Raw genomic sequence first — 21893 nt, forward strand, 5'->3', positions numbered from 1 at the left:
GAGTGCAAGCGCGTACAAGTGCACCTGCATGAGTGTGCAAAGAAAGTGTGTGCGCATTCATACAAGTGTGCAAGTGAGTGAACATGAGCGTGAGTGTGCAAGTGAACACACAAATCCTGCATCTTGGCAGAGGGTTAGACTAGATGACCTTTGCGGTCCCTTCTAACCCTATGATTCTATGAATAAATGTGTGTACCGGTATGTGCCTGCACATGAGTGTGCAAGTGAGAGTGGGTATGCACGTGTCTGAGCAAACACATGTGCATTTGGAGGGGGCAGCTGACCTCTGCTGCTCCATCACGGCTAGAACAAAGATCCTCCTAGCTCAAGAGCCACGGGCAGTGAAGGGTCTATGACACACAGAACAGCCGTTCTGATTCCATCCAGCAGAGGCAGTGGTGCACACATATACACATGCCAGGCAGATCATTTTATTAACATAGTCACACAAAAAAACCCTCACCCCATCTCCCCCGCCCCCATGTGTGACTTCATGTTCAAGACAAAGAGTTAAAGGAATATGACAGGCACTGGGTGTGCTTTACAAGTTCTCCCTCAAAGAGGCTGCCAGCTAGGGGAGAGAGCCAGCCTCCCTGCTCCGCCCATCCTATTCATCTGCCTTCTGACCCTCTCCCATCACCACCCAAGAGAGAGGAAAAAAGAGACACGGCTCCTTTAAAAAAAAATCATGTAAGCCCCACCCCGCATACCTGTGCCAGGTGAGTGCCTTGCCGGCCTGGCCAGTGAGGGACAGCCCCGCCGGCCAGTCAGAGCAGGAGAGGCGGAGAGCAGCAGGCCAATGGGCGTGCAGGGAAGGCTTGGTGAGGTCTGCTGGCCCAGCCCAGGAAATCCCAGAGGGCTGAGATCAGCTTTCCCAGAGTCTGGGGGCAGGGGGACCAGAGCCCAGGTGTGCACGGGGAGGACGCCTCACCTAGGGAGCGGGCGGCAGGATGCGTGGCAAGGACGATGAGTATGATTATCTCTTCAAAGGTAACTTTCCTCCTTGGGCTTCCTTTGCAACCGGGCTTCGCTGCTTCCATCCCTGGGAGGCACCTGCCCAGCCTGGGCTGGGAGATGAGTTATTGCCAGTCTCAGCGGCTCTCTCCTCCACCCGGCGATGGCCCGGAACCAGAGCCCCCTGACTCAGCTCCCCTTGGGATCCTGCTGGTCTAACTCTGTCTTCCCCTTCCATGGCCCATGTTTAGATTGCAAGCTCTGCGGGGCAAGGGGGTGTCGTTTTGTTCTGTATTCGTACAGCACCTAGCGCCGTGGGATCTTGGGCCAAGATGGGGGCTTCCCGGCGCTACTGCAATGCAAATAATCATCATCCATGATCCCACTTGAAAAAAGCCGCCTGCGTGGGTGGCTCTGAATCCAGAATCGGGGGGAGGGAGGGCATCCCCTTGACTTTATGGCACCTGCTCGGATGCTGGGGGATGGGAAGAGGGCTGCTCACTGAGGCAAGAGTCCTTTACGGCCAGGTGCATTGCAGGGGGTCGGTGGGGGGAAGTGATGGGCATTGGTGGTGGTGGTTGTCTGGGGGGGGAGAGGGGGATAGTGCCTAGCAGCCTGATCAGGGGGTGCTAGGTACATGTACAAATCTATAATGGAAAGATGCCCTGACCTAGAGAGCATCCTAGTAGGGCGGGTGGGTGGGTTACTCTATGGAGGCTGCTGGACACTGACAGCCCATGTGGTTCTCTCTGGCTTCACTGGACTGGTAACCCTGCCTTGATTACTGGCCTGGGTGTGGGGCCCAGACTGTGTGTGTGTGAGGGAAAATCAGTGGGGGGATGCCCCAGCTGGGCTGTGATGAGGGGAAAACCCCTTGCTAGCCCAGTCAGCTCAATGCAGCCTCACAGTTCTGCCGCGTAAACCTCCCCCTGCACCACGCAGCCCCGGTGTCTGAGCAGTGCCCATCCCCTCGGTATCTGCCTGCCCCGGCAGGTTTCAGCAGCCTGTTCTGAGCTGACCTGGTGCACAAAGCACAGAGGTGATGCTGGTTTCTTTAAGTGAGTAATATTGAAACAAGTGATGTCACTACTTCTGCTGCAATTGGGAAGGGGAGGGGCTTGTGGCTGGAGCACAGGGCTGTGAGTCAGGACTCCTGGGTTCTACTACTCCCAGCTCTACACACAGTCACTGGGTGACTTGGGCAAGTCCCAGCAATGCTCCGTGCCTCAGTTTCCCCGTGTGCGCGATGGGAATAATACTGACCTCTCGCGGGGGCTGGGGGGGTGGGATGCAAAGGTTAATGTGCTAATGTTTGCAAAGTGCTTTGAGACCCGTGGATACCAGGCACTAGCTGCTGCTAGTTGTGTGTATCTCTGACCTCTAACACACTTCTCTCTCTAAGTTCTAGCAAAGGCTATGGGGACTTAAAATGCTTTGAACATAGATTCATAGATTCATAGATTCATAGATTCTAGGACTGGAAGGGACCTCGAGAGGTCATCGAGTCCAGTCCCCTGCCCGCATGGCAGGACCAAATACTGCCTAGACCATCCCTAGTAGACATTTATCTAACCTACCCTTAAATATCTCCAGAGACGGAGATTCCACAACCTCCCTAGGCAATTTGTTCCAGTGTTTAACCACCCTGACAGTTAGGAACTTTTTCCTAATGTCCAATCTAGACCTCCCTTGCTGCAGTTTAAACCCATTGTTTCTGGTTCTATCCTTAGAGGCTAAGGTGAACAAGTTCTCTCCCTCCTCCTTATGACACCCTTTTATATACCTGAAAACTGCTATCATGTCCCCTCTCAGTCTTCTCTTTTCCAAACTAAACAAACCCAATTCTTTCAGCCTTCCTTCATAGGTCATGTTCTCAAGACCTTTAATCATTCTTGTTGCTCTTCTTTGGACCCTTTCCAGTTTCTCCACATCTTTTTTAAAATGCGGCGCCCAGAACTGGACACAATACTCCAGCTGAGGCCTAACCAGAGCAGAGTAGAGCGGAAGAATGACTTCTCGTGTCTTGCTCACAACACACCTGTTAATGCATCCCAGAATCATGTTTGCTTTGTTTGCAACAGCATCACACTGTTGACTCATATTTAGCTTGTGGTCCACTATAACCCCTAGATCCCTTTCTGCCGTACTCCTTCCTAGACAGTCTTTTCCCATTCTGTATGTGTGAAATTGATTTTTCCTTCCTAAGTGGAGCACTTTGCATTTGTCTTTGTTAAACTTCATCCTGTTTAACTCAGACCATTTCTCCAATTTGTCCAGATCATTTTGAATTATGACCCTGTCCTCCAAAGTAGTTGCAATCCCTCCCAGTTTGGTATCATCCGCAAACTTAATAAGCGTACTTTCTATGCCAATATCTAAGTCGTTGATGAAGATATTGAACAGAGCCGGTCCCAAAACAGACCCCTGCGGTACTCCACTCGTTACGCCTTTCCAGCAGGATTGGGAACCATTAATAACAACTCTCTGAGTACGATTATCCAGCCAGTTATGCACCCACCTTATAGTAGCCCCATCTAATTTGTATTTGCCTAGTTTATCGATAAGAATATCATGCGAGACCGTATCAAATGCCTTACTAAAGTCTAGGTATACCACATCCACCGCTTCACCCTTATCCACAAGGCTCGTTATCCTATCAAAGAAAGCTATCAGATTGGTTTGACATGATTTGTTCTTCACAAATCCATGCTGGCTATTCCCTATCACCTTACCACCTTCCAAGTGTTGGCAGATGATTTCCTTAATTACTTGCTCCATTATCTTCCCTGGCACAGAAGTTAAACTAACTGGTCTGTAGTTACCTGGGTTGTTTTTAGTTCCCTTTTTATAGATGGGCACTATATTTGCCCTTTTCCAGTCTTCTGGAATCTCTCCCGTCTCCCATGACTTTCCAAAGATAATAGCTAGAGGCTCAGATACCTCCTCTATTAGCTCCTTGAGTATTCTAGGATGCATTTCATCAGGCCCGGGTGACTTGCAGGCATCTAACTTTTCTAAGTGATTTTTAACTTGTTCTTTTTTTATTTTATCCGCTAAACCTACCCCCTTCCCATTAGCATTCACTATGTTAGGCATTCCTTCAGACTTCTCGGTGAAGACCGAAACAAAGAAGTCATTAAGCATCTCTGCCATTTCCAAGTTTCCTGTTACTGTTTCTCCCTCTTCACTAAGCAGTGGGCCTACCCTGTCTTTGGTCTTCCTCTTGCTTCTAATGTATTGATAAAAAGTCTTCTTGTTTCCTTTTATTCCCGTAGCTAGTTTGAGCTCATTTTGTGCCTTTGCCTTTCTAATCTTGCCCCTGCATTCCTGTGTTGTTTGCCTATATTCATCCTTTGTAATCTGTCCTAGTTTCCATTTTTTATATGACTCCTTTTTATTTTTTAGATCGTGCAAGATCTCGTGGTTAAGCCAAGGTGGTCTTTTGCCACATTTTCTATCTTTCCTAACCAGCGGAATAGCTTGCTTTTGGGCCCTTAATAGTGTCCCTTTGAAAAACTGCCAACTCTCCTCAGTTGTTTTTCCCCTCAGTCTTGATTCCCATGGGACCTTACCTATCAGCTCTCTGAGCTTCCCAAAATCTGCCTTCCTGAAATCCATTGTCTCTATTTTGCTGTTCTCCCTTCTACCCTTCCTTAGAATTGCAAACATAGATTTTTCAACATATTATCATGCTATTGCATGTATACTACTCTACTATATGGAGATATTCCTATCTCATAGAACTGGAAGGGACCTTGAAAGGTCATCAAGTCCAGTCCTCTGCCTTCACTAGCAGGACCAAGTACAGTCACACTTCCCCCCCCCCCCATCCCTAAACGCCCCCCTCAAGGTGTTGAACTCACAACCCTGGGTTTAGCAGGCCAGTGCTCAAAACACTGAGCTATCCCTCCCCCCTGTGCCACTGTCCTTTGCTGGATGGAACCAGCACTGCTCCACTGTGTGTCATAGGCTATTTACTGCTGCCAGCTGATGGGGATTCTCCTGTCGCTCAGGTGGCAGGCTCTTGTGCTAGAGGACCTGGGTTCTATCCCCGTCGTTGCCATGACGTTCCGAGTGCCTGCCATGGGGCCGTTTAGCAACCATCTAGCGGTAGCCGGCCACAGGTGAATTAGGACACAGAAAGGGTTTGGAAGCAAGGAGAGGCTGGACTGGCAAGATATCATCTACTGATGAATCAAGCCCAGGATGCATGAAGTCATCCTGCTCTGCTCCTGATGAGTCACTTCCCTTTCCAAGCACTTCTCTGAAAGGCTATAAACGGCTCAAGCCGCTTGTGCCTTTCAGGTGGTTTCCTATAAAACCAGCAGCTCCTTGCCTGGCTCCCTCCCGGACACACCTGTCTCTTGTGCAGAGCTCTTTCGGGCAATGGGGAAACTGACCTAAAGGTGGGGGGTGAGACCTGGGCCTGAATCTCCATTGCCCGGCACCTACACATGGAGTCACTTGACACTGAGGCAAAATGCTTCCATTCCGGCATGGTAGCATTTCGCACTGGTGCAAATGATAAGATAGCGGGGGGCAGAGAATCGGTGCTTTGGTGAAGAGAGCCTCCTTCCCAGCTCCTTTTCACTTAATTCAAACATGCACCCTGATTGTGGCAGATCAGGCATTGAAAACCCTGGGGTATTTGCAGTACCCGAAACGTACGAATCCAATGGAACTCAAACTTCACCCCACTCGCTAGTGAAGGACTTGGGGGTGCCCGCCTTCTGTAGCTGCCAGCCCATTGAAGATGAAGGGGATTTGAGGGGGGTTCCTGATCAGTTGGAGGCGGCAGCATGTGATAACTTCACAGGCAAGAAATCGACTTGAACTAAATTGCTATAAACCAGGGTTTTCACTAGTTGACTTTAAAACAGCCCCACCTTTAGTTAAGCCTGGGTGTGGACAAGGTCTATGGCCTGATTCTCCTTGACACCCCTCTGGCAACAGGGGCTAAGATACGTAACTGGCCCCATCCCCGTAATATTGGAGCAGCTCACCATCCTCAAGGTATTTATCCTCACAACATCTCTGTGAGGCAGGGCAGAGCTGTTATCCCCATTGTGCCCCAGGGAGAACAGAAGCACAGAGGGGCTAAATGACTTGCCCAAGGCTACCCGCAGAGTCCGTGGAAGAGCAGGGAATTGAGCCCAGCTCTCTCCGGTCCTAGCTTGCACCTTAACCGCTGGGACATCCTTCCTCTCTAGGGGCCTTAATGTACAACTATCATCACCACCCTCTTGAAGGCTCCTTTATACTGCCAGAGGATTGTAAATGGGGCCTGAATATAAATGAGAATAAGGCCCTAAATCTCCATTGTTTCATGTACCACACACATGAGAGGCCTCCAGGTTTCTAAAACTGTTTCTTAAGAGAGCTGCTCACACAAATGCTGCAGCTAGCATTCCAGCCATGTGCACACAGACTGACTTCCAGGTGCCTCCTCCAAACTCTTCCCTCTTGCAGCCTCTGCTCCTCCCTCCACAGTTCCATGCAGGTTGCTACACATGCAGGAAACCTCAGGCCTGAGTCCGAGCTCGGGTACCCCCATGGTGATTGAGAATAACTCCACTACAATCAGTGGAGTTGCAACCTTTTAAAATCAGTGTCTGTCAGATCAGAATTGGGCCCATTTTCCCCAAATTATGGCTGTTTTTCATTGAGGAAATTAATAGGCAGCAGGTTTAATACAAACAGGAAGAAGTACTTTTTCACACAACGCACAATTAACCTCATTGCCGTGGGACATTGTAATGCCCAAAAGCATAACTGGGTTCAAAAAAGAACTAGATAAGTTAAAAAGATATTAGCCAAGAGGATCAGGGACGCAATCCCATGCTCCAGCCACTCTAAACCTCTGACGGCCAGAAACTGGGAGGGGAAGACGGGGTGGATCTCTCCAAATTTGCCCTGTTCTGTACGCTCCCCCTGAAGCTCTGTTACTGGCCACTGTTTGACCCAGGGTACTGGACTAGATGGACCATTGGTCTGATCCAGTATGGCCGTTCTTATATTGCTCTGACCATGCAAGGGGGCTGCGAATTCAGTCTTTCTTCCAACCCTTCTCAGTCTCCACTTCTTCCCTGGCGCTCCTGTAAGCTCAAGGCTGTATCCATTGTTCTCTCCAGTGGAATATCCATGGTGCCCGCTACCGAGGCTTTGAAGGACACGGGCTATTCAGTGCAAAAGGCACTGCCGAGAGAAGGTTAAGGCGGGGTGAATTCTGCGCAGGGTTGCAAGGTGGCAGCAGAATGGAAGTTATTTAAATCTGATTGCACAGATGTTAAGGCCAGAAAGGACTGTTCTGGTCTCCTGCAAAGCACCAGACAGAGCGTTTTTAACCCCTTTCTATAAATAATCAAATGGGACTTGAACCTATAACTGCTTATTTTCAAGGCTAGGAAGCCTTCCCTAGACCACATGCCCTTTTCACGGGTAGCCTGCTTTGCAGTGCTTTTACTTCTTCATGTGCTCTGGGTGTTGGGTGGAATCCGAACTGCTCTGCTGTAGGTCATAGCCCCTATACTGCTAACACCTAGTGGCGATTCTCCTTTAACTCAGACGGCAGGGCCTCGATTTAGGTGCCAGGGGATCTGAGCCTATTCCCACAGTTGCTGTGACGTTCCAAACGGCCATGTGAGCAGCTTGGGGCTTACCATCGTTCCTAAGTGATTTACAGACTATTTTCGATTCCTTCTGGACTCCCAAGCTTGTCCTATTAATAACCGCATTTGCTACGTACTAACTCACGGCACTGATTTCAGACGACTTTGCAAATCTGAATTAAACCCGTGCTGTGATTGGGGGTCAGAGTCCTCGTCCCTGGCTCACCCATGGGGAAATAGAGGCACAGAGGCCAGGATCCTGCAACCATGTGGGTGTCAGTGCTGGGATTACAGCTCTGAGTTCCTGGCTCCCAGTCCACTGCTCACACCTCACCTCTGAGGACGATGAGCTAATGTGCTCCAGAGCTCTTCCCTTGTGGCCATATTCTGTTAAATCACACTTGCGTGCCCCTTTCAGTCTCTTCACTCTTCCCCTATATCCTGCCTTCTCGTCTGTCTCCTCTGCTACTGCAGGCAAGCAGCGTGGGGACCTTGAGCAGAGAGACCACAGGCCTGCTGGATTCTCTTCCCAGCTCTGCCACTGACTTGCTGCGTGACCTTGGGCAAGTTGCATTAGTGCCTCAGTTTCCCCACCTGGGCAACAGGTGCAACTCCCCAGGGGTGTTGTGTCTCATGCGGTTGTAAGATGCTTTCTGCATGAAAGGTGGCTAGAGTAAGAATCATTGTTTCTCACAATGTATCCAAAGGTACAAAGCCCGTGACCCGAGTTCTTAGTTACACTCCAGACTGGCAAAGTCCTCATAGATGGATGCAATTTATACCAGCATTGCTTATTCCAGCTGCACTTCTTCCCCGCTCCATCCCAAATACACACACACACACACACACACACACACACACACACACACACACACACACAGAGAGAGCAGACCAAGTTGTACTGGTAAAAGCACAGTTTTGCAGGTATAACTGTATCTACAGTAGGGCCTTCTGCCAGCACAGCGCGTGTCTGTCAAGGATCACTCCTACAGGCCCCCGACCAACAGAATTATGCTGGTAAAAAGCCTGGTGCAGACCAAACCTGACCGTAAGTGAGAATTCAGACCTGTTGCTTTCTCCTTTTCCCCACCCAATCTTCTGAGGTTTTACCACGGTGACACGTTTTCCCGTCACCAGATAGGAATTTAGGCGGTGACAAATTACTGCAGCGTCAATCCCCAATACTCCTCTGTGGGCTAGAGACAAACAAGGAGAGTTAGATCCGAGCACTTCTTATACAGCAAACGAACCCTAGCGTGGAGCTCTGAGTCGTTCAGTACTTAGGAGATGTGTGAAACCTGGACAATCATCAGAAAGAAACAGGCAAGACGCTGGGTTGCTGTTCCATCTCTCCTTGGGCCAGAGTGGACCCAAGAAAACAACTAGCGAAATGGATATGATTTTAGGGAAGCGATGGTTAGAGAGGCTTGCAAGGACAGGAAGGATGGCCGGGGGGTTAAGACACTAACACTAGGAAGGTCCAGGGTCAATTCCCTGCTGTGTCATGGGCTCCATGTGTGTCAAGTTACACAGGCCGGGTCTGCACTAGACAGTTGTCCTGGGGAATAGTTTTGTTGGCCATCAGCACAGCTATTTTGGGGGTTCTCACTGGGTTGCATCCTCATAGCATCCGGCTCGGGCTTGGCCTAAACTTGTTGCATTGTGGGTAGGCATCCCAGTATCCTTCAGGTGTGCTGCCTTGTGAGAAATTGTCACTGTATTGGAGGGCAGCTGCTATGCGTGGTAGGAGACTCCCCCCTCTTCTCAGCTGTCCAGAGATCTCACAATCAACCTCTTTGATCCCTCCAATGGGGGAGGAAATGACTTCCCTCCTTCCCAGGGGATGCTCAGTTGCAAGTTACTCCCCTGCAATGGCGCCCGCAGCCGTATTCACGTCACGTCAACCTCCGGAGTGGCTACAAGCACGGGGAGAAGGGGGCGGGGAGCCCTGGGCCATGTGAAATATTTCTGGGGGCACTCCTGCTCAGTTGCTATGGTGATGGGAACCGCAGAAGCACCCTATATGGCAGTCCATCTGGGCAGAAGACACCGAATAGCTAATTCATGGGGAAAACCAACTTGATCCCAAGTCCTGTGTGTCTGAGGGCGCGTCTACACTTACATTGGCGTGTGAGCAGGGACACTGCAGGCCCGGCTAGCCTGGGTATAAATAGCCATGTAGATGCTGAGGAACGGCTTGGGTGCGCACACTAGAGTGCCTTACACACTTGAACCCCAAGGGTATATGTCCTACCCAGCTCTGTACACACCCAAGCAGCGCCTCCCACATCTACACTGCTATTGTAATGCCTTTCCCTGCGGTGTGTAGCTGAGGAGAGAATTGGATTCCTGCCTCTGCCACTGACCAGCTGGGTGATGCTGGGCAAGTCATGTCCCCTGTCTGTGCCTCAGTTTACCCACACACCCTTTGCCTGTCTATTTAAACTGTAAGCTCTCAGAAGCAGGGACTCTCTTACTGAGGGTATGTATAGTGAGGTCTGATGCCTGCTGTCCCAGGTCGGTCATGTCACCTCTCCGTTCCTCAACTTGACCCACCTGTAGCATGGGGAGAAAGCCATCAGTTCAGGCTTTCAAGTAGGCAGAGAGGAAAGGCGTGGGCATTACTTCCTTTGGCAGAATCACCTGTTACACTAGCAGTACCAGCAACTGGAGGAAGCCCTGCGGTTAAGCAAGAGGAAGTGATACGTTCCTGTTGATGAATGCTGATTGGCAAATCCCAAAGAGGCCTGCTAGGGCTCACTGAATCTGGTTTATTCCTGTAGTGTCTTCATTTCTGGAGTGACTGTGTGCGCTCTTCTGAAGGGCTGGCTTCATCACTTCCTGGATACAGCTCGTGGGAAAACTTTCCTCGAAACAGTTTTCCCTTGGAAAATGCAGTTTCAACAAAACCAGAAAGTTTTGGCAAAATCCGATCAACTTGGACAATTATTTTTATAAGGGCATGTTGAAAATGTCTAAATGTCCAGCTATCAGCATGACCAGTTTGGGAGTTATCGTTTCAAAAGCACTTTTCATTTTGAAATGTGCTTTTGTATGTTTTTAGTGCCAAGGGTCACAATCAAATGAAAATATTTCACAGTTAGCGCGGTGAAATTGACCCGAAACAAAACTGTGTTTGGAATTTTTGTTTTGCCAGAAACATGTCTGACATTTTCTTTCTTCTCAATCAGGAAGGACAACCCCTCCCCCCCCCCCCCCCCCCCCTCCAGTCTTGAATTTTTTTGCGGGATGGAAAATCTGTTTTCTGGGCAGCTCTGTTCCAAGCCATGGGAGAAAGGGACTTGCCTGAGATCACCCAGCAAGCTGGTGGCAAAGCTGAGAACAGAAAGAAAGGCCTTCTGAATTCCAGGCCATGCAGGCAGTGTGAAATATTCAGAAGACTCCTTATTCTCCTTAAGGGAGCCAGTCTGGCCTAGCAGATAAAGCTTTGGATTGGGATTCAGAAGACTATGGGTTATATTCCCAATTCTACCGCTGACCTCCTGGGTGACCACAGGCAGGTCACAGCTCCCTCTGTGCCTCAGTTTCCCCAGCTGTACAATGGGGATAGTGATACTCCTTTGCGTGCTGGATGAGAGCTAGGTGGTGATATCTAGAGGTCTGATTCTTACTTTAAAGTCCCTTTATGCTGCCAGTGATGTGAATGGCCCCCACGGTGAATGAGCAATGCCAGAGCTGTGCAAAAGGGCCTTAACGTGAATAAGAATCAGGCCCCTGGGTCTGTATTTTTGCTGCCTGATGCCATCATACGAGGTACAATTCTCACTCCTGATATGCCGAGAAACCAGCCACCTCTCTGGCCTCCTAACACCAGGTGACTTTTGATTCTGGATTTCCAAAGTCCAGCCCCTCCTGGTTACGTCCTACCTTTTAAAAAATATTGCAATCATCAACGATGCTTCCATGCCTTCCAAACGACCTTGCTAATAACAGCGACTCATTTCACACGACAATAGGTTTCATAGATTGCTGTCATTCACTTGCAGTCAAGCGATTCCCCACGCCCTGGCCCTGCGTTACTCGGTTATCTGGGGCTTATTTAAAAAAAGATTTTAGTCAGAAAAAGTAATTTTTATGAAACGTTCTCGCTGTTCCCTGTGGCTTAGAGTCTGGTCTTCTGACTCGGCAAACAAGCAGTCCCCTACCTTGGCACTTCTGGGGATAAAAGGGAGCCTGAAGTGGGTTTTTTGGGGACGTAGTAATTTATAGTGGATTAGACCAGTGAGGAAGGACGGTGTGGTAGTTAGGGCGTTAGCCTGGGACTTGGGAGAGCAGCATTCAATTCCCTAGTTTGCCACAGTCGTCTGACCCGTGGCACATCACTTGTTCTCGCTCTGTGCCTCAGTTTCCCCATCCATACAATGGGGATAATAGCACTGCCCTGCCTCACAAATGGGTTTAAGGAGCAATACATTAGAGATTGTGAGGTGCTCAGAGAACGGGCGCCAGAGAACCATTTCCGAGACTGTCCTGTGGCCAGTACCAGAGAGAAGTGCAAGAATTTCTGCCATGGCTGTAATCTGCTTCTGGTAATATTCCCCCCCCCCCCACCCTTACCATCCATTAGCTAGAACTTGATTCCCAGTTCTCAGCTTTCTGTCCTTTCCAAAGTTTTCAATCTTCTAACTCTAGATCTTCCTGTCTAACCCTCTGTATAAATGTTGAATCCTTGTTTAACCCTGCTCGGAGCTCACAGAACTCTTGTAGGTATGTGTGGAGAAAAGTATTTTCCTTTCATTGGTTTGGAATTCACCCCCTTTGGGTTTAATTGCGCGCGCACACACACACACACACGTGCACACACACACACGCGCACACACACCCCTTTGCCTTGGAGCATTGGTTTATGGGGGAGACAGAGCAGTTTTGTGTCTCCGCTCCCAAGCTGGGTTTGCAGAGCCGGTGGTTGGGGAAAATCATTCTCTGCTGAGTCATAAACGGAACAAACTTGATGTGGAAACCACAGAGAGAAAACCCAGGGCACCACTTTTTGTTTAATGGAGGCGTTTTAATGCATGGGTTCTCCCGGAACAGGGCTAAGCTGGGACTCCTAGGAAATGCTTTTTCTAACCCACCCTCTGGGCATTCAGCACCAAGTGCGGAGGCCTCTCTGCTAATTGAGATGAAGGAGCAACTCCATTAGCTGGCAGCAGTAGTAGGCCACTATTCTGTGTGGCAAGACAGGCCTTTGTCTTCAAGAGGCAGTGTGGCCTAGTGGCTAGAACACAACTAGGACTCAGGGGACCTGGGTTCTAGTCCGGGCTCTGACCCTGGGGAAGTCCGTTCTACTGTGTGCTTCAGTTTCCCCATCTGTCTTGTCTGTTTAGCTCTTCAGGCAGGGACTGTATATGCCATTGATAGCAGCAGTTTCTGATGCTTGTCTGGAAAGAACTGAGACCCAGCAAACTCATTCCACCAGAGCTCCAGCTGGTAGCTGCTCCAGATCAGAACGTTGGAGTTACACATCAGGGTGAAGTGACAGTACACGGCCAATTGCAATAAGGCCCTTTCACACTGCTCTGTGGTATAAATCAGAACCTGACCCAGGGAGACCAGGTGACTCCCCCAAGGTCACGCACGGAGTCAGTGGCAGAGGGTGGGAACGGAACCCACGTCTTCCAAAGACCAGCCCAGTGTCTTAGCCACAAGCCCCTCCTTCCTCTTGCTGCTTCTAGTTCTCCATCAAATTCCATCCACCCCAAACCCTGGCTCCAAATTTGCATCAGGTGCCAACTTCTTGCTTTGGGTGTGTCTTATTGGGGGAGGAGGAGGCAGAAGATTGAAACCTTTGCAATCTCTCCAGCTCTGGCAGGAATTTTCCTGAGACCTGTTTAAAGCCTGTGGAGTGTCTGTGGTGTTTGGTTCCAATGTCCGAGAACGGGGGGTTCTGGGATCACATTTCATAGAATCCTAGAACCAGAGGGTTAGAAGGTACCACAAGGGGTCATCTAGTCCATTGTTCCTCAACCTTTCCGATACCAGGGACCGGCTTGCCTTTCTAAGCTGCGTCAGGGAGCTCTCGGGGACCGGCACCGGTCCGCGGACTGGTCCTTGAGAAACACGGATAGTCTGACCCCTGGCAAGGCGCAGGATTTGTTGTCTAAAAAATTGAATGGTTTAATGTGGCTATTACAAAACTACTGACCCAAGTAGGCTTGGCTGATGGAGTCAAAGGGGTCGGAGCCTGCTCAGGGCTATTTGAGATTATTCTGGGGTGGGCTGGATTCAGGCACCCCTTTAAGAGTCAGCCTTGCCTTACCAAGTCCCTGCTGCTGGTTCCACTAAATGATCCCCCGTCCTCGTCCCTTACAACCCAACTGCTGAAACTGTCGCCTCTCCCCTTGATCCCGGCCACACGCGCCCTGACAGCGTTAGCAACCGGGGACACGTTAGGGTAAGATCGAGGGTCTGACTGCGGGCTGCTCCTTGACAAGGTGCACTGGGGGCCATGGCTTTACACCACCGGGCTGCTCCGGGGGCCAAAACCCAGCATGAGTCAGAGCTGGGTTCAATGGCGCCGGGCCACGAAACGGAGAACGCTTGGTGCTAATCCGGCTTTCGTGCTAACATGAGGCCCGACTGCAGCAGGACAGCCACGCGGCTGGAGCCCCTAGTGTAGACGGGCAATGCTGCTGCCCACTACTGTATGCGCTGGTGCAAAACCTACAGGAAGGGTTTGCGCTGGTGTAGCTGCTCTGGGCCAGGGCCAGTGCCAGGGTAGACTAGGCCCTGAGAGTGTGCTCCAAATTGCTGCTCTGTGCCTCGGTTTTCCCAGCTGCAGAATGGGGACAATACTCGCTCTGCATCAGCCGGTGCCAGGTGAGACTTGAAGATTGCAAGCACCCTTGTGCCGTAGGCCGCCGTTAACCTTGCGCTTTGTGCCTCTCAGTGGTGCTGATCGGGGACTCCGGCGTAGGGAAGAGCAACCTCCTCTCGCGCTTCACCCGCAATGAGTTCAACCTGGAAAGCAAGAGCACCATCGGGGTGGAGTTCGCCACCCGGAGCATCCAGGTGGACAACAAGACCGTGAAGGCTCAGATCTGGGACACGGCGGGCCAAGAGCGTTACCGCGCCATCACCTCGGCGTGAGTAGTAGCATTTCACCCTAGAGCCTGGGTTGCAGGGGCAGTACGTCCCTTCAGAATGCAGCCACTTCTGGGGTGGAACACGGCAGCTGCTTAGCAGCACACAGTAACATAGAAACTGACGGGCTGAATCGGAGCAAAGCTTCAGATAGTCCAGGATGCTGTCTCGGAGAACGGCCAGCACCTGCTGCTTCTTGGGCCACAGCTCCCAGCCCCCCTTGGCTCTCTGTGCTGAAAAGACACTCCCTCCCTTTCAATACAGCTGCTTGTGTCTCCTCCACTACTGAGCCACTCACCGGCATTTTATAATCACTTGCTCCCTTCCCTGGCACCTGTGTGTGATAACCCTTAAAGGGGCAAAGCAGCCTGTTACAAGGCCCCAGTGATATCCTGTGGCAGTGAGTTCCACAGGCTAATTGTGCACTGAGGCACAGCTTGGTATGTCCCCTTGGGCACAGCTGGTAATAGAACCCAGGAGTTCCCAGTCCCCCCCCGATCTCTACCCACTAGACACTACTCCCCTCCCCAGAGCTGAGAATAGAACCCAGGAGTCTTGACTCCCAGTCTCCCACTGTTCTCACAGCACAGCAGCTCCCTGTATGAAGCTGGAACAAATCCCTGTCCGTGCTGCTCTAAGCTGGATCCAGCTTGACCTGCTCCACTCCGGCACCCTGTGCCTCCTGCCTAGCCCATGACAACACCACTGCTCTTTCTCCCACGCAGCTATTACCGGGGGGCGGTGGGTGCCCTCCTGGTCTACGACATTGCCAAGTACCTGACCTACGAGAACGCCGAGCGCTGGCTGAAGGAGCTGCAGGACCACGCCGACGCCAACATCGTCATCATGCTGGTGGGCAACAAGAGCGACCTGCGGCATCTCCGTGCCGTGCCCACCGACGAGGCCAAGAGCTTTGCAGGTACGGGCCCGGCTCCCTGCTCCGGGAGCTGCAGGGAGAACAGCGCCGGAATTCTCTCCTGTTTCTCTTTGCTTTACCCACTGGATTGAACCCAGAGCAGGGCCCGCCTGGGGAGACAGGGCTGGCATCCCGAGAGGGGACAGGGCTGGGGTTCAGTGGGGCCAGGCTAAATGGTGAGGGTGATACTCGGGGGTAGCAGTTTGCCGGTGTGCATGGGAAGCCTGACACGGTTTGTGTTGCCTCTTCAATACTGTCGAACGTTGGGGGCGCATGAGCGAGCCAGCGCACTGCCCTCCTCCGGGTGGCCTTGGCACTGCATAACCGTGTGTCATAAGCCCTCGCCAGTGGTGGAGATTCTCCCTCCGCTCAGCTGGGGCCTGTATGGCTTTTCATGCCAATTTCACCCTAGAGACTCTCCCAAACCCCAGCCTCTGGGTCTGCCCGGCCAGCCCTGCTCCTTGGCGTGAGTGGGGGTCGGGGGGCAGTTGTGTGGAGGGGGCTGACGGCCCAGGCGAGGGGTCAGGGCTGCTCTAATGCAGATGGAGGCGAATTAGCAGAGGACATCAGGAGAAGGGGGAGGGAGGGGGATTGCTCTCCCCCAGCCCCCCCCCCATGTAAATCAGCAGCGGGCACCTCCTCATTCACCCGAGGATGTGCCCGGCATCGCGGACGTGGATGGATGGAGTGTCCGTAGGGCACTGCCGTCCAGTGGCTGGAGGGGGGCTCTGGACAGTCACAGCTGGGGAGCCAGCGGCACGTCCCATCTCCAGCCCGACCTGCCCAATAAGCAATGGGGTCTGCTGGGCTGTGGGTTGCACCAGTTCCTCTAAGAGAGGCCAGTTAAAGGAATCAGCTGTCTGTTGGGGGGGGGGGGGGGGGGATTGAGTGACTGGGTTGAGAACCTGGGAGTTCTGCTGGGTGCGTCCATCTGTCTTAACCCTCCGCTTTCTCTCCTTGCAGAGAAGAACGGCCTGTCCTTCATTGAGACGTCTGCCCTGGACTCCACCAACGTGGAGACAGCCTTTCACAGCAGCCTGGCAGGTATGGGGCCCACAGCCGCCTCGCTCCCGTGGGGTGGGGACCGCGGCCCGTATTGTGGCGGGAGGGTGGGAAGGGATGCACACAAACCCCCCTCACCGCCTGGGTTTGCTCTTTCTCCCACCTGCAGAAATCTACCGCATCGTGTCGCAGAGGCAGATGACTGGTCAGCAGGAGCCGGAGTTTGGGTCCAGCACGGTCATTGACCCTATCAAAGTCCTGCCCACTCACCAGGATGGGAAACAGGCTCCCTGCTGTCAGAACATATGATCCTGAGGGGAGACACCAGAGGCAGACGGACCCCTGCCGTCGTCCCCCGCCGGGGCTGCTTCCCTGGGTGTGTGTGTGGGGGGTGTCAGAGCATGTGTTATATAAGATCCTGTCATTTTCCTGTCTCTTGTTCCCTCCCGCAACCCATGGACTGTTGTATTTAATGTAACTCCTACGTAAACCTAACTGGGCCACAGCCGTTTCCTTGGGGAGACGGGTGTTATCGATTTGAGATCATCATTTCCTCTGGTATCATGTCCCTCTCTTCCCGCACACTATTGGACGTATGTTTATATAGGGCCTACTCTAATGGGAGAAGACACATTGTGGGGATCTCCCCTTTGGCCCTGCCTCTCCTTTTAAAACAAACAAACCAAAAACAAAAAAAACTCTTTAAGATCCCTGATCGCCTAGTGCATGTGTGTGGTTCACACAAGACTCAAAGGCCCTGACGGCCCAACCCTGTAGGTGTGGCTGCTAGGTAGGCTCGCTAGACAGGTCTGATTAAGACACTGGGGAGAGCCCTTCTGTTTGCAGTGAGGTGGCTGGACGCAGAGTGCAGTTACACCCGTCTTAATCCAGAGTGACTCCGCTGAAAGCCCTGGGGCGACACACTAAGAGCCCAGCCCAGATTGGCTGACTATTTTCTGGTCCTTCCTGAGTTGGGCTAGATTTGAGTTCCGGCGGCGTTCACTCCGGATTTACTCCAGTATCAATGGCGTCGGAATCCCCGGCCTTTTGTCGCGGGCTGAGCACTGACGTGGCGAGTGACTAGTGGTTTGCGGTGCCTCCGTTTCGGGCACCCACGTCTGACCGTTTTGGTCCCCGGCTAGCGCGGGATTTCCAGAGGGGCTGAGCCTCGACTCCCATTGGCTTCACCCAGCATGGTGGGTGCTCAGTGTCTCCGTCACATCCCCGAGAGCCGAGGGTGCCCCCCAGGGGCGGGGCTGTTTCCCGCAAGGAGTGGAGAGCCGGCGCTGTTCTCTGCTGTCCTAGCAGAGCCTTGGACTCAAGATAAAGGAAGAACTTGATGCTCTTTCCGCCCCCACTTTAAACGGGGTAGCTGCTGGCTCGGGATCGTCAACTGGTGTCACTTCATTGCTGCAACCAAAGCTTTGCTGTCTTCGGCACCAATCCTACTAAAATTGCCCAGTATGATCCCGCCCACTTGGAGACTAGCCCCTACTCAGCCTTTGGTGTGGCCGCAGCTATGCTCAGCCCTACGTGTAGACAAGGGCAAGCCAGGGGCTGCTGGTTAGTTTAAGCATGTCCTTGTCTGGATCCAGTCTTGGAAACTCATTTCTGGTTGAGCCAAGAATGGAGAAGGTCCGGGCAAGATTCCCCAGTGCTTGTCTCAGAGGGACCTGGGCTGAGAAGGGAGTTTGGGCTGTTGAGTCTGTATGGTCATTAGCCTGTCTGCTGGGGCCACAGCCACTGATGAGCAGGGGTGGGGGGGTAACTGGTGGTGGCTTATTTCCCCCTCCTTTGTCTGCTGTGGTTGGATTGTGTGCAGCTCTGAACCTGCCCTGCCCCACACCACCACCACCCAACCTGTGTAAATATCATGGAGCCTTTTAACATCTGCTCTTGACTGCATCTTGGTTTTTGTTGAATGTGTGTATTGGGGGAAAAAAAAGGTTTAAATAAAATATCTAACATCTTTCCCTGTTGCCTCCCTCTCTCAGTCACGGGGCATGGGACTTCAGCCTACACCACCGGGCTCATCAGTGGGGTCAGAGCCTAGGGACCTTCCGCATTTAAAAAGCCTGAGCCTCTCCTACTCAAGGGGATAACTCCTAAGTGGCAGCGGTAGTAGGCTGTTATCCTCCAGGGGTCAATGGTGTGGACACTTCCCAGCATAAACCATCTGGAGGAGGAGGAGTTGAGGTTCCTATTTAAAAGGGTGGTGAAGGATGCCAGATCGCAAACTCTGTGGGGATTGACATATGGGCAACACCTTGCAAGCAACCCTCTCTTCCCCTCCCTGCCCCCAGGAGCAAAGCATGTTGTTCTGGAGAGACCCCGGCTAGGGGCGAGAGCGGGACTTCATAGGATTGATCCCGGGCATTTACAAATCATGTGGCTGGCCTCAAAAATATTGTGAGATCCATTTACAAAATAAGATTATTGGGATGCTCTGTCTTTTGCCTGCTGGTCTCCGAGGCTTTAGGTCATACTTAGCCCGGTTGTGTCACCAAGCTTTACTCCTCAGCCAGGAGGGCTGGAAATGTTTTTATGGTTTTTATTTGTTTAAAGGAAAACTGCCATGCTGCTGTAAATCACATGACTCCAGCAGCTGGGGCTTTATGCAAAGCATTGAGTTGGCGGCCCCGCGTGCAGTCTCTACAATCAAGCCTCCGTCGTTCTCTGCTAAGGCTGCCTGTGAGGTGACGTGGTGTGACAAGCAGTGGCCTGGAGACTCAATGCCCCACCTGCCGTTCAGGTTCATGTGCATGTGCCATGCACTTCCCAGATGGCTGCGAACTTTGCTTCACCCCAGAACTGGCTGCATTTCAGCTCCAGGGGCAGTGTGCTCCCAAAGGGCTCTGAACACCCGTCCTTTGTCACCCCCATCAAATGTTAAAGGAGGGTGAATGGGAAGGGAAGCATGAAGTCGCTATGTGCCCTTGCTGCCACTAGGTGGCGCTATTTGCTGGATTTAGGGGGTGACAGTGGGTGCTTGTCCATTCAACAGGTGGCTTGAAACGCCAATCAATGATCGCTGCTCCTTTATCCCCTGTCTAAGAAGGGCCCAAGGGAACAAATGAGCCTTTCGCTTCTGCAGCTCGGGGTTTGATTGTGGATCTAGGCTGCTGGGGCAAATGGCACCATTTATCTCATCTGGGCTGCAGCCCCTTGGTGCATGATTCCCTGTATTGCAAAAAAAACAACCCAACCACCCTGGTGTGATGGGCAGCGGCTATTCAAGAGAGGCCCCAGATTGGACTGGCAGGGGGGGCTGCGGTCCAGGAGCGTGGTGGAGCAGCAGCACCACATATGAAGGGTGTGGGTGCCAGGGGGGAGATCGCCCCCTGCCAATGTCAGCTGGAGGGAAGGCTGGGCTCCAGTCCCTTCCTGTCTGCTTCAGGGGTGGGCATGGGGCCCCCCTGTGGCTTAGCATAGGGTGAGGGGACAGTGGGGGGATGGGAGGGAGGGGAACGAGTGACCTTCCAGCAGCGCCGTTAGAGCCGGATTCCCACATCACTTGTCGTGAGCCAGCGCAGGAAGGAAAGACCCAGGTGAGAGTCAGCGAGGGCCAGCCATGAACCGAGCCCTGTGGCAGAGGGTCCCCCCTGGCGACAGGGCAGAAGAGGAGGCATCTGGGCAGGCGCTGTTCCCAATGATGCCACTCGTTCCCTGGGTGACCTTGGGCATGTCCCTGCCCCACTCTGTGCCTCAGTTTCCCCATCTGTGTAATAGGAACCATGACCCTGTGAAGCCACCTGGAGCCCCGTTGTGTGACAGACCGACTGTAAATGCTAGTGTAGCCAAATGGGCATAGTCTGACGTGCTTCCTCCTCTAAACCCCAGCTGTAGCGGAGAGAGGGCCGTTAGTCGCCCAACTGCTGAAGCTAGAGGGGCTTGTGCTGTCAGCGCTGGAGGGTCCCTGGGCTGATCTCCAGCGTTGGCCAAGCTGGTGGCTGGCATTTGAACAGCTGTTGTCAGGCCTTTTGCTTGGGCAAGGGGAACTTGGGGGGGAAGAGGCAATTGCATTGTCTAACTGGTGCTCCCCCTGTGCTGTTCCATGCAGGGGACAGTGGTCCACTAGCCCATGGAAATGGCTCGTTCCCAACCTCACAGGTCTCCATAGCTCTGGACTGGTCCAGGAAAATCAGGCGACTGCCCCATCCCATCCTGGCTCACGAACAATGGGGCTGTAGAAGAGCTGCTCAGCTGGTTCAAAGTGGCAAAAGGTCCCTTGGCTACAGACACTTAAAACAACGGAGAACTTGACTCCTAATTGTCATTCACCTCTGAGTGTTGCTGAGTGCTGTTTAAAAAACAAAACAGTTGGTGCATTCCACCCTAGAGGTGGCTGCATTTCAGCATCGGGTGAAACAATCCCAGTGCAATGTTACTGTGTGCTCTTAAACAGCTGCCATGCTCCACCCTAGAAGTGGCTGCATTTCAGTGCCAGAGGGAGCAATTATAACCGCCGAGGCGTGTGCGTTACAGATCCCCTCCCCCCCATGCTGAGCCACAGCGCATAGCAGTAATTACAACTCCCCCTTTAGAGCTGGGGATCTTCAGCTCATGCTTTTAGCCCTGGAGGTCACCAGTTCAATCCCGGTGCACCAGCCAATCCCTAGCCAGGTGTTGTTTGTGGTGCACTTTGGGGCCCTGCCAGCTGAAGATGACTGTCTCCAGGTGGGATATTATTATTAGCTAGCATGACTCCGCACTGAGCCCACACACAAAAATAACCCTCCGAACGGAGCGTGGAAGAGACAGTCGCACCTCGGCCACGCACTAAGTGGCTGCGATTACTCTGCCTGCATCAATCACGCTGATGGAGCAGCCAAGTGTTATTTCCCCCCCACACACACATACACACCTTCCTTGCCACCATCTGCCTACACCGTGACTCAGTGCCAAATGGTGATGTCATCCTAGTCCCCAACTGCTTCGCCCACCGGCGCTGCCAGGGTGGAGATGAGGAGGGTGATGTTATTCTAACACACCGTGGCTGGTGACTCATTCTTCCTGCATGGAGCCGGAACAGGTGCGAGACGGGTCCCTCCCCATGGAAAGGTGACTGGGTCACATGGTCAGTGGGGATCTGGATGCAGCGCTGAATTGGTTAGGGGCAGAGCAACAGGTCAGTTTCCCACGGTAAAAGGAGTCTAGGAAAGTGTGTAAAAAGTCTCACCCCTGCTTGTCCCAGTCCCTGGCCCACAGAGCTTGGACTCAGCTCCTCAAAGCTCTCTACACACCTGACTGCCATTGATTTCAGTGGAAATTAGAAGTCTCCTTACCTTTGAGGATCTGGACCATACACA

The 21893-nt window shown here is 52.3% G+C and overlaps 1 protein-coding gene across 1 annotated transcript; it reads left to right on the top strand.

Annotated features, from left to right (window-relative positions):
• Nucleotides 1–852: 852 nt before the first annotated feature.
• Nucleotides 853–18555, top strand: LOC128827356 (ras-related protein Rab-11A-like). Its single transcript, XM_054011211.1, has 5 exons — nt 853–990; nt 14473–14668; nt 15392–15585; nt 16546–16626; nt 16754–18555. Exons 1-5 carry the CDS (start codon nt 951–953, stop codon nt 16891–16893), a joined length of 651 nt encoding a protein of 216 aa, XP_053867186.1. The 5' UTR covers nt 853–950; the 3' UTR covers nt 16894–18555.
• Nucleotides 18556–21893: the final 3338 nt, after the last annotated feature.

The sequence above is a fragment of the Malaclemys terrapin genome, chromosome 21 (genome assembly GCF_027887155.1).
Source record: "Malaclemys terrapin pileata isolate rMalTer1 chromosome 21, rMalTer1.hap1, whole genome shotgun sequence".
Taxonomy (NCBI): Eukaryota; Metazoa; Chordata; order Testudines; family Emydidae; genus Malaclemys; species Malaclemys terrapin.

Excerpts from the sequence above, each read along its gene's own strand:
- LOC128827356 (XM_054011211.1), top strand. The coding sequence starts at position 951 with ATGCGTGGCAAGGACGATGAGTATGATTATCTCTTCAAAG. Across the intron at positions 15,586-16,545 it reads CGAGGCCAAGAGCTTTGCAG|AGAAGAACGGCCTGTCCTTC; the intron begins GTACGGGCCCGG and ends CTCTCCTTGCAG. Across the intron at positions 16,627-16,753 it reads CTTTCACAGCAGCCTGGCAG|AAATCTACCGCATCGTGTCG; the intron begins GTATGGGGCCCA and ends TCCCACCTGCAG.